General features: G+C 42.3%; 1 protein-coding gene across 2 annotated transcripts in view; it reads right to left on the reverse strand.

The window, feature by feature from the left end:
• Positions 1-13,300, reverse strand: part of EYA1 (EYA transcriptional coactivator and phosphatase 1) — a 171,796-nt gene that overhangs the window by 106,983 nt on the left and 51,513 nt on the right. For both annotated transcript variants that reach the window (XM_077270648.1, XM_077270646.1), the window contains exons 8-9: positions 11,049-11,131; positions 10,402-10,588 (exon numbers count right to left, since the gene is read on the reverse strand). In XM_077270648.1, the coding sequence (XP_077126763.1) occupies positions 10,402-10,588; positions 11,049-11,131 (270 nt within the window). The remainder of the gene's footprint in view (positions 1-10,401; positions 10,589-11,048; positions 11,132-13,300) is intronic.

A 13,300-nucleotide genomic window follows, 5' to 3' on the forward strand; every position in this document is an offset into this window, starting at 1 on the left:
TTGAAAAAAAGAAAAATGAGTACATGTAAGGATCTAAATGACTTTGACAATGGCCAATTTGGGCAGTGAGCATCAGAATAAAATTATGGAACAATGAAAGAGGGTGGTCTTGGCTGATGAATCAATCAATTTTGATTGACGTCATTTGCGGGGACGGCACTGGTGTCTGTTCGCTCTTTTTCTCCTTACAATGCACAATGACAGTGCACTCTGTTGCTGGCTCATCCCTTCTGATCAGAGCTGGTGAGAGAGTGCATTGCCACTGTGCATTGAAAATAACAAAGCACAGTAACAAGATCCTGCTGAGCATCCATCGGAATTGACAACCGATGCATGCTCAGTAAAGCAGGGACTAGCTCAGCACCTGAGACAGGCATCAATGAGGGCACTTCATTTTAGTGGGCGGCAGAGGCTACTGTAATGGGATTCTCAAATGAAGCATCATCTTAAAGGTAGTAGTAACAAAATATAAAGGAGTTAGAATTTTCAATTAAACTTGATTTATTATTAGAAAATAATAGATTATGAAATGAACTAGATAGAAATTTAGAAATAAAACAAAATTTAGTTTCAGACCAACCCTTTAAAATTGAAAGCTCTGCTAGATTTTCAGCAGAGAATACTGTTATTCTGGCACAAGTGCCATTAAACTAAGAGATACATCACTGGAATCAGGGTCTCTGTCCCATACCTCATGCTGCAGTCAGATTACATAACGAAAACCTGCTGTATATATGGGTTAGGAATAGTGATGGGCGAATATACTCGTTTTCCCGAGCACGCTTGGGTGTCCTCCGAGTATTTGTGACTGCTCGGAGATTTAGTATTTGTTGACGCCACTGCATGATTTACAGCTGCTAGCCAGCCTGAGTACATGTAATCAAGCTGTCTAGTAGCCGCAAATCATGCAGCTGCAGCAAGGAAACTAAATCTCCGAGCAGTCACAAATACTCGGAGGACACCCGAGCAACGAGTATACTCGCTCATCACTAGTTAGGAGAGCTGATACATGGGAAGCATGTATTAGCCACTGGCTGTACGATCACAGCCATGTATGTTTGTCTCTGAGATGCTGCGGCATTTCAGAAAAAATGTACTTTAATTAGCCGCCGGGTACCAAGGTGTAGGTGACTAGTCATACAGGCGGGTCTATAGTGGCTTCTCCATGACCGAAAGTGCCAGTCTCTGTCAGTGGGCGGAGAGAAGTAGCGGTGTACCTGCCTGCATGACTAGTCACCTTAAAAAGCAAAAATGACACAGACACATGATCCAAATTACCTGCCAAATATTAACCCATATCATGTGTCTGTTAGGACTACCAGACCCATCATCATAAACTATACAAGAATACAACCAAAAAAAGATGATCAAATGGTCAAATTTCCAAAAAGATATATAAACTTTATTAGCAAAACATTAAAATTACATCACACCAAATTGGGACAGAAGGTAACCATGGAACAATACATCCGCTCTGTGTGATACATAAGTGACCGACGTCATCACCCGACAAAGCAGCAGAACTATGTTGAAAAAGGAAAAAGGTCCGAAACGCGCTTTGGGGCGGACGCATCTACCCGGACTGCAGCTGTACTCCCATTTCTCTATAACAGCAGGTAATACAGTTAACCGGTTTATCCGGTCCTTGCTGGATAGTAATAGTTTGATATGTGGATGTGATTTTTTTATTTTGCACCAGCTGGTAGCTGCAGGATATTGGCAGACTGGGTATTAGCTATGAAACTATGCGGTTACCATAACTGGTAGTGGTCCATATAAAGGACTCATACTAAACATGTGTATATATATCACGTAGTTCTGCTGCTTTGTCGGGTGATGACGTCAGTCACTTATGTATCACACAGAGCGCATGTATTGTTCCATGGTTACCTTCTGTCCCAATTTGGTGTGATGTAATTTTAATGTTTTGCTAATAAAGTTTATATATCTTTTTGGAAATTTGACCATTTGATAATCTTTTTTTGGTTGTATTCATGACTAGTCACCTGCGTAGCTCAGTCCCCCGCGGCTATTAAAAGTATGTTTCTCTCTGGCTGTGATCATACACTAAGTGTCTAATACATACTGGCCACGGTTTGGGAAGCATGTATCAGCTGACAAGTTCCCTTTAATGATGGCTTACATTAGTTATAACTAAAGTGTTTTAACTCTTCTCCAAATTTCCTATTTTCATCTAAAATCTGAATTTATTTTGAGAGGAATCATTTTAATGAACAGCAGACTCTAAGGGCAGAGACCGACGGCCGTATTTCTCATGCGAGAATTGCATTGCACTGCATGGACTGGCCGGCACCCCTCCTGACCTAAGCAAGACAGCGTGATGGATTACTATGCAGCTGTCAAGCTCAGGTCAGGAGAGGCGACAGCCAGTACGAGGTTTACGATGCGATTCTTGCGCGAGAAATACGGCAGTCTGTCTCTGCCCTGAGGCGTAATTACTGAATTTGATTATTGAGATCGTATATTGCGCATCTATAAAAATGAAGGCAGCCCTATCATCACACACAAGAACGTTATTTGCTTTGTATGAAACACAACATTGCTAGACTAAAACAAATATCTGAGGTTCACCAATCGGTGGATAAAATTGTAACCGAGCCACTAGCATTTGATCAAAAATGTTATAAACATTGAACAGGGGTCCGAATTTTATTTGATCACTATAGTTTTATATCGGAACTAGTGGAAATTTGTAGCAGATGTCACTATTATCTACATTTTTCCTATTACTATATTATTATATACTGCACTTTAGTTAGAAGGCTTTATCACATAAAACAATAGCCTTCTTCTGCGTGTCATGGAACAAATAAAAAGTGCCTGCAAAAAAAGAGAAAACCGGCCTGTCCTACACGTGGTCACTTTTACTAGGAGAGAGAGCTTTCAAACACCTACCATCACCTAAACGAGCGAACAAAGACTTAGTTTCTCCCCTGCTGTGTTTGGAATCACATCGAGTATAATATACTTACCACCAGCTCCTCAGAAAAGAGCTAAGCCAGCTTTTAAGACTCCCTGCTATAAGGGATAGCACAGTTACAAGTGGCAGCCAGCATGGTGTCGGGAACTTAAAACCAGGACCAACTCAGCTGTTCCCCGTGACTTGAAGCCGGGTGTTAACCTCCTTTTACAAGCTCTGTTTCCTGATAAAACGGCCAATCTGGGCACCAAAACCCAGCGCACTTGTATCTTAATAGCAGCACTGCAGCTGTGTTCACATTTACAAGTAGAATGAACACAGATCCCTGCTGAGCACCAACACATATTATTCACATAGTATACCTGCAAAGCAAATTCACCATCAGATAGACCCTTTCCTTTTTCACTAAGGACTGGAATCTCAAGCAGTATTTTTGTAAGAGACCAAAAGCCTGAGAAGCACGTACAGTCTCTAAGCAATGCCTGAATGTTCTCCTAATAGACGCCAACCCACAGTCAACCTCCGGCACTAATAATAGTTTGCATACATGATCACACCGAGATAAGGCATCTAACAACCCTTACCACTCAAAATATCGCTAGGAAAATGATGAGATGATCCATTTTATAACATATTTTTGAAATAGTTTGATACTTTTAGCCAGTGGAACAGCACTATTCTGGGTTTTGCTATTTTAGATACATCATATACAAAAAACAGCTCTATGGAAGAAACAGTGACCTTTAGAAAAGGGAAAAGAAGGAGCACAAGACTAGGAACATTACAAAAATAGCTGAAATCATGGACAGGTTTACTGAGACACCTGAGAACACAATCAGATGAGAATATGGTTTGAAGAAACATTAAAATATTCTCACAGTTTTCAGAGCTGGAACCAATTTACAGGAGTATTTCAGTATAAAGAAGGTATTACCTATTCACATGTCTAAGGGTACCGTTACACTAAACGATTTACCAACGATCACGACCAGCGATACGACCTGGCCGTGATCGTTGGTAAGTCGTTGTGTGGTCGCTGGGGAGCTGTCACACAGACAGCTCTCCAGCGACCAACGATGCCGAAGTCCCTGGGTAACCAGGGTAAACATCGGGTTACTAAGGCAGGGCCGCACTTAGTAACCCGATGTTTACCCTGGTTACCATCGTAAATGTAAAAAAAACCAAACAGTACATACTCACATTCCGGTGTCCGTCAGGTCCCTCGCCGTCTGCTTCCCGCACTGACTGTGAGTGCCGGCCGTAAAGTAAAAGCAGAGCACAGCGGTGACGTCACCGCTGTGCCCTGCTTTCTGGCCGGCACTCACAGTCAGTGCGGGAAGCAGACGGCGAGGGACCTGACGGACACCGGAATGTGAGTATGTAGTGTTTGTTTTTTTTACATTTACGATGGTAACCAGGGTAAACATCGGGTTACTAAGCGCGGTCCTGCGCTTAGTAACCCGATGTTTACCCTGGTTACAAGCGAACGCATCGCTGGATCGGTGTCACACACACCGATCCAGCGATGACAGCGGGAGATCCAGCGACGAAATAAAGTTCCAAACGATCTGCTATGACGTACGATTCTCAGCGGGGTCCCTGATCGCTGCTGCGTGTCAGACACAGCGATATCATATGGATATCGCTGGAACGTCACGGATCGTACCGTCGTAGCGACCAAAGTGCCACTGTGTGACAGTACCCTAACTGCTAAAGCCAATGAAGAAAGGAGCAGCATCCATGTCCAGGTGAAAAAATTCAAGATTCTTTATTCTGCCATTACAAACATGCAACGTTTCGGCTGGAAATCAGCCTTTTTCAAGCAAAAAAAGGCTGATTTCCAGCCGAAACGTTGCATGTTTGTAATGGCAGAATAAAGAATCTTGAATTTTTTCACCTGGACATGGATGCTGCTCCTTTCTTCATTGGCTTTGTGAGTATTGGTCCAGTTGGATTCATGGACTGTGGAGCGTGCACCATGGATATCTGAGTGCTGTTGGTTAAACCAGCTTTTGTGTGAGTACCCTAACTGCTGAGACACCATATTCTGTTCCAAAAGGTGAACCTACAGCAATCTAAGGTATAGCTTATCCTGTGGATAGGTGATAACGTTGTTTCATGGGAAAACCCTTTCATATGCACTGAGAACACAGATGTCATGATCCAGAAGAAAGAATGAAACAGAGAGAGAAATAAAGAACAAAAGAGAGATAAAGAGAGAAACAGAAAGAGAAAGAGAGATAGAGAAAAAAAGAAAGAGAATGAAAGAATGAGAGAGAAAAATAAAGAACAAAAAAGAGAAACAAAAAGAGAAACAGTGATAGAGAAGAAAGAAAGAAAGACATGATGGGAGAAAGCGAAAGAAAGAAACAAAGAAAGAAAGATAGGATGAGAAAGAGAGAAAAACAGAGAAAGAAGCAGAAAAAAAATAAAGAGAAAGAAAGACAGGATGGGAGAGAAAGAAAGACAGGAAGGGAGATAGTGAGAGAAAGAAAGAAGGAAAGAAAGGCAGGATGGGAGAGAAAGAAAGACAGGAAGGGAGATAGTGAAAGAAAGAAGGAAAGAAAGGCAGGATGGGAGAGAGAGAAAGAAAGAAAGAAAGAAAGAAAGAAAGAAAGAAAGAAAGAAAGAAAGAAAGAAAGAAAGAAAGAAAGAAAGAGAAAGAAAGGATGGGAGAGAGAGAAAGAAAGATAGAAAGAAAGGAAGGAAGATGGAAAGAAAGAGAATTAAAGCAGCACTAGTCTCATGTGCAAGGTGGGTGCAATCCCATCAGCCACAACCCAATGATCTCAATAAACAAATTTGTAACAGACTCAGCTTTCCAAAGATTGTGCAAAGATCCCATCTGTCTATGTATCTAATGTGCAGCAATGTTTCCATACGACGTGCTAGGACCTTTCTCATGTCCAGATCTAGTTTGTGACTAGTGTTGAGCATTCCGATACCGCAAGTATCGGGTATCGTCCGATACTTGCGGGTATCGGAATTCCGATACCGAGATCCGATACTTTTGTGGTATCGGGTATCGGTATCGAAACAACATTAATGTGTAAAATACAACATTAATGTGTAAAATAAAGAATTAAAATAAAAAATATTGCTATACTCACCTCTCCGACGCAGCCTGGACCTCACCGAGGGAACCGGCAGCGTTGTTTGCTTAAAATGCGCGCTTTTCCTGCCTCCCGCGACGTCACGGCTTCTGATTGGTCGCGTGCCGCCCATGTGGCCGCGACGCGACCAATCACAGCAAGCCGTGACGTAATTTTGAATGCCTATTTCTGCATTCAGGACCTGAAATTACGTCACGGCTTGCTGTGATTGGTCGCGTCGCGGCCACATGGGCGGCACGCAACCAATCACAAGCCGTGACGTAATTTTAAAATGCGCGCGTGTCCTGCCTCCCGTGACGTCACGGCTTGTGATTGGTCGCGTCGCCCATGTGACCGCGACTCGACCAATCACAAGCCGGAACGTAATTTTAAAATTCTGAATGCCTAGAATTAAGCTTCCAGGACCTCAAAATTACGTCACGGCTTGCTGTGATTGGTCGCGTCGCGGCCACATGGGCGGCACGCGACCAATCAGAAGCCGTGACGTCGTGGGAGGCAGTAAACGCGCGCATTTTAAGCAAACAACGCTGCCGGTTCCCTCGGTGAGGTCCAGGCTGCGTCGGAGAGGTGAGTATAGCAATATTTTTTATTTTAATTCTTTATTTTACACATTAATATGGATCCCAGGGCCTGAAGGAGAGTTTCCTCTCCTTCAGACCCTGGGAACCATCAGGAATACCATCCGATACTTGAGTCCCATTGACTTGTATTGGTATCGGGTATCGGTATCGGATTAGATCCGATACTTTGCCGGTATCGGCTCATACTTTCCGATACCGATACTTTCAAGTATCGGACGGTATCGCTCAACACTATTTGTGACCAATTCTTACAGCTTCAACCTTTAAACAATCATGGGACAGTATTTAAATGACTGATATAGAAAAAAGTATAGAAAACCGCATGTCATACATTTATAGCACCACTACATATTTCTCACAAAATGAATGCCATATGACGTATTAACCCTTAGTGACCACTGACCACCAATACGACTTAAAACTGACCTGAGATATAAGTGAATAGCTTTTCTCAATGGGTGAAAATGCAGCAGCTGTCGGCTGTACACCACAGCTGACACCCTGCTGAACCAGTCACAATCAGTGTTGACAACGACCATGGCCGTTTTACCCCTTAGATGCTGTTGTGAATAGTGACTACAGCATCTAGTTGGTTAACAGAGTTTGGGGGCTCCCTTTTTAACCCCATTGGCACCCTGAGATCATGACTTTGTGGTTCTGATGTTTGTCAAGACAATTCATGGTCAAATAACGGCCTTAGAGTCTGTAAGCTACATTTTTAACATTTTTAGCATTCTAACAGAATAACAGAACACTTTACAGTTGAGGCTGATGTAAAGCAGGCATGATGGAAATGTTATTTATTAACTATTTTGTGTAGTGTGACTATCTGGATTAAAGGGAGAGATAATCATTCAAAGTTTGAAAATTGCAATCTTTTGAAAATTAGATATTTTTGTCAAACTTCTGATATTTTTATAAATAAACACAAAACTGGGAAATGTTGAAACATTCCAGAGTTATTGCCCCATAAAATGACACGTCATATTTGAAAAATTTGGCCCGGTCACTGAGGTGTTAATCACACATAGGTCAATCCCTATTTAAGCATAAATCAGGATATAATCAGCATTTACTGCCCCCACAGATGATGCCTGAGCATATCTGCAAGTCCCTTATGGGGCAGAGGGGCCTCAGTTATGTGTCTACAAGAGCCGATGTCTTTCCACGCTCAGTGCGCGCTCAGTCGCCAATAGTGCCATCTTTAGTTAGGCGAAGGTCAATGTGCCTAGTACAGCACCTGGACTCTATACCAGTATCTACAGAAAGGGAACCAACTATGGAAGGTTAATGCTAAGGGTACTGTCACACAGTGCAATTTTGATCGCTACGACGGCACGATCCGTGACGTCGCAGCGTCGTATGATTATCGCTCCAGCGTCGTAGACTGCGGTCACACGTTGCAATCACGGCGCTGGAGCAATGCCGAAGTCCCCGGGTAACCAGGGTAAACATTGGGTTACTAAGCGCAGGGCCGCGCTTAGTAACCCGATGTTTACCCTGGTTACCAGCGTAAACTTAAAAAAAACAAACAGTACATACTCACATTCCGGTGTCTGTCCCCGGCGTCTCAGCTTCTCTGCACTGTGTAAGCACCATAGCCGGAAAGCACAGCGGTGACGTCAGACGTCACCGCTGTGCTCGCTTTCCGGCCGGCGCTCACAGTGCAGAGAAGCTGAGACGCCGGAGGACAGACACCGGAATGTAAGTATGTACTGTTTGTTTTTTTTAAGTTTACGCTGGTAACCAGGGTAAACATCGGGTTACTAAGCGCGGCCCTGCGCTTAGTTACCCGATGTTTACCCTGGTTACAAGCGAACACATCGCTGGATCGCTGTCACACACAACGATCCAGCGATGTCAGCGGGTGATCAAGCGACGAAAGAAAGTTCCAAACGATCTGCTACGACGTACGATTCTCAGCAGGGTCCCTGATCGCTGCTGCGTGTCAGACACTGCGATATCGTAACGATATCGCTAGAACGTCACGAAACGTACCGTCGTAGCGATCAAAGTGTGACTGTGTGACAGTACCCTAAAAAGTGCATGCCTATCCTCAAATCACTGCTTAGAGCCTAAGTGGACAAAAATATCAAATAAAGAATGTTAAGTACAGGCCATGCTAAAAGCTAAACTATCTAAATTGGTTGGGGAGTGCCCCATTCAATTAGAAGTAAAATAATTATTTTTATTGAATAAACAACATATAAAAAAAAAATAAAAACAAGATAAAAAAAACCTCCAAAAAGGTGGGAAACTCTACAGCCAAAATAAAGAATGCAGGTAAAATGGAAAATAAAAAGGTAATATGAAGGGGGAATTCAGTGGAGGTGGGGGGCCAGATTCAAAAGGAAGGAAATACAAACACTGCTGATAATATCTCCTGGGAATCCAATGGTAATACTGCACCTAGGTGCAGTCCATGCTAAAGGCTTTGCATTGGTGAATACTTAATATAATCCACATAGGAGTTTAGCATTCAGCATGTGTCCTCAAACCACAAAGAATCAATTGCTCCATAACTGGAAAATGATTTTATGCAAAATAGCCATCATTTTTAAAAAAGAAGCGAGCAGCGAAACGGCGTACGTCGGGTGTGAGCGGAATGCATAGAAAAATAGAAAAAAGAGGCAGCTCTCCAGTATTTATCAAGATACAAAAAAGACTTTAATAGCCCTGGTGGTGTGGCAATGTTTTGGGCTACAATGAGCCTTTGTTGCAGACCTCTGGTTGTCATGCCAACCTATCGATGAGCCATGATCACGTGACGGGGTCACCGATGGGCGAGATTTCTGGTGTGCTTCCTGAAAGAGTGAGTTATATTTCGCTCTCAGAGATTGACAGAGGCATTTAATGGGGTAACGGCCGTGGGTGGATAGCGATTCCACCCCCGGCTGTTAGAGGCACATGTCAGCTGTTCAAAACAGCTGACATGTGCCAGGAAAGAGTGGGCTCAACGCCGGAGCCCACATCAAAGGGATGAAGTCCTTTTTGTGCTTTAATAAATACTGCCTCTTTTTTCTATTTTTATATTGAACAGCAAGGAAGGGATTCCAAGCCTGAGAGGCCTTGCACCCGAAGTATTATTTTATTTTTGCTGTTCCAATTTTTTGTCTTAGATAGATAGATAGATAGATAGATAGATAGATAAAATAGAAGCAAAAAAAGTGTAGACTTTATTCAGCCCAAAGGCCAATGTTTCAGTTCACAGAACCTTTTTCAAGCTCTATGTATATAGCAATTCAGCATTAGGGTCTGCTGTCAGTCAGTGCCGGGGGTGCGGTTACAGCCATCATTCTCTATACACAGAGAGGTGACTAAATCCACACTGGCACCGCCTCTATGACTGGAAGCCGACACTGATGGGGAGAATAAAGTTCAGCAGGGCTCTCAGTGCCAGCACCACATAATGTCAGAACTCTATTTACCTGCAGATTAACCCAATATCTGCAAGTTATCAGTGTTATTTTACATGACAGTTCCCTTTAATATGAGGCATGTGGAGTTGCGCTATAAGACTCTATACTATATTGATTCTCAGGATAGAGGAGCAGATAGCCCCTCGTTAGGACTCACACAGATTGGTTCTTTATATTGAACCATCTAAAGATGAATAGATAAATATGACAGATTCATGCAAACTTAGTAAAGTCTCAAAATATAAGAACCAAATTTGCAGACATAACCAATCACAGAGAGATAGCAGAAATTCATAGGAACTTAGATGAAAATGACCACAGCGCAGTGACAAATGGCGGCTAATTACCTGTGGACGGATCTGTTACTGCTTGACTGGTGATGCCAGATGGTGGTTCTTGCAGCTGGTATGTTGCAGTAGTCGAGGGAATAGTGGGACTTGTGTTGCTGCTTGTCATGTAGTGTGATGGATATGGAGAATTGTTGTAATACTGCGCATATTGACCTTGACCAAAGTTGGGATATGATGGATATTCCTAAAACCCAAAACAAGTAACTAAATCAAACATGTTGCTACTTTAGAGAAAATATTGCCAAATATAAGTGCAAACATATGTTGATGATACTTCCCACATGGAATTTATTGACCGGCTTGTTTGCACATGGTAACAGATAAGTGCAGGGCTTGAAAGAGTTTAAGTGTGCCACAAATGTATCTTTTTAACATGACCTAATATACAAATGCAACACAAATGTCTGAAGGGTGGTCGAACACATGGTACCCCTCCATCGCATTACAAGCCCATTACTGCAGCACATCTGTCAGCGATGGAATTAAGTCCGGATTTATAACACAGCATGGAGAAACACTCGGAGGTTGGAAGGACAACGTCACAGCCTCGGAGTCAAGGTAAGAACACAGAAGAAAAGGGAATCGGGGGGAAAAAAAAGTCTTTTTGTGTACAAATGAAATATCCCTTCTTCCCCAACATTTACCTGCTGGGAGCTATTAAATCCTGTTGAATTTGTGAGTGAATTGCTTCCTGCATAGATTACTGATGCTGTGGTGAAACTGCTCCCTGAAATGAAAGGAGAAAATGCTTCAAATTACCAAAACGTGTATACACTCAGACCTCCCAGACTGTGGCATCAATAGGCTCCATGTGTCGGCAAGGTTTGCTACGTTCATGACGTGCCCAAGCAGAGGAGCGATCCTGATGACTGAGATCATCTGGAAGGAAAACCCACCTAATATGATGCATTTTTACTGACGAAAGACTGAGCCTGGATCATTGTGTAATTGCTTTGGGACCATCTCGTACATATGTTTTAATGGTGGTCAATAATTGCATAATTTCATTATGTAGCTGTACACGTTAGTTTATGATTACTACAAGCCCAGGCATTTATACACATCCATGAGAGGCGTATATGACATTTGGCTGCCTCTCCCTTCCATCATCTTAGCTGCAAACACTGTGGAAGCCACAGGCTTTACGTTAGAATTCATGGAATGTGAAATGGTCACAAATAGATGGGGGAAGATTGTGGAACGGCTTCCATGTATTGGATCGGTTAATGACTCCTAACACTGTTCTATCTGGAGAATGATATCAAATAGCATTTAAATAATTGATAAAAGTTGCCAGATTGCATCAAATTAAGATGGTAATAAACAGACAATAATGATATAATGTCAACTTTTATCATGTAGCTTCATCTGTGAAGGAAAGTTTAAAGCGCCATTTCAGAGTTTGTTTTTTTTAAGTGCTGGAGCGGTGTTACTAAACTAAGGTGCCTGCCCCTGTCTTATACTTACATGCCGCCATCTTTACCTTTTTTCGATGCCACTTTGGTCCCACAACCTCATCTTGTGACCGCAACTTTTGACTGGTCGGAATTCAGAAGCTACATGCAAGTCTACGAAGGCTGGAACAAGACTCTAATAGACTTGTATTAAGTTGTGTCCTCCGGCTCGCCCAGCAAACACTGGAGCGATTGAGCAGGTCACAAACTGCTGGAGACAGGCAGGAGCATCAATGATAAAATGTGAAGACGGCGACAGCTGGGTATCAGACTGGGGCAGGGAACTTAGATTAGGAGCACCATTCCAGCGCTACAATAAAAAAAAATGCTGGAGTGGTGGTTTAAGAAAAAAGTCCATGTATGTCTATTATTGCGCATTATGGGAAAACCTTAAAGTGTTTGTTCACTACTGGACAACCCCTTTTTAAGGCTATATTTACACTTTGCTTTTTTGCAGCTCTTTTTGTACAGGCAAAATCTCCTCTCTTGACAGTAAAAAAGCTGCTTACAAAAAGCAGGTTTTGCTGGGGTTTTTTAGCATTTTTTGGTGCAGATTATATGTGTCATTTGTCTACAGTACATGTCTAATAAATGTAGTTTTATTCACCAAAAACGCAGCAAAAATGCTGAAAGAAGTGACATACTGCAGTTTTCAAAAATGCAGCAGTTTTCCAATTCAGTCAGGGAAAAAAACAATCATATGCATGAGATTTTAAATTGCATAAAAATGTAGCAAAATGTGAACATAGGTGAGAAAAAGTATTGATACTCATCTCCCAGTCCAATGCTGCACAATGCCTTCGTGGCCTGTACCCCAGTGACACAGTGGTCAACACTGCATTCTGCAGATATCAACATCAGGCAGAGGTGTGAAGTGAGTGCTGCAGCCAATCAGTGGCCACTGATTGTTTGCAGTGTTCACAGTTTATCTGAGAGGTTGCTCTGTTATCTCTTTAAAAGGGTTTAAAAAATGATTTGCTTTCTCCATAAACAGTATCAATAATGGAGGAAAGTTGTAATACCAGATTCAGTACATGAATGCACAATATATGGGTAATCCCTGACAACTCCTAATCTCACTTATCTTATCCTTTGGACTGCCTAGATTAGGGGGAAATTCTTGATGCCCACAAAAATCTTATTGGCTGAAAATATTATAATCCATAGGAATGATCTTGGAATTTGGATAGGATTTTGATCTAATGGCCACCTCCATTTTTCTACGTCAGATTGCTGGACAGAGTCTGTTATAAATAATACACATTCTACAATTCTCATCAATAGACTTAAAGGGGTGTTCAACTTGGATGTTTATATCTAAGGTGGGAATACACCTTTATCTTGGACCAGCAATGAATTGCGGGGAGATTTCCACTGTGAAGACTGCAGTACGGTGAGTGCAGCAGTGGACTATAATAACTATAACGTATAACTTATAATCA

Source organism: Ranitomeya variabilis, chromosome 6 (genome assembly GCF_051348905.1).
Source record: "Ranitomeya variabilis isolate aRanVar5 chromosome 6, aRanVar5.hap1, whole genome shotgun sequence".
NCBI lineage: Eukaryota > Metazoa > Chordata > Amphibia > Anura > Dendrobatidae > Ranitomeya > Ranitomeya variabilis.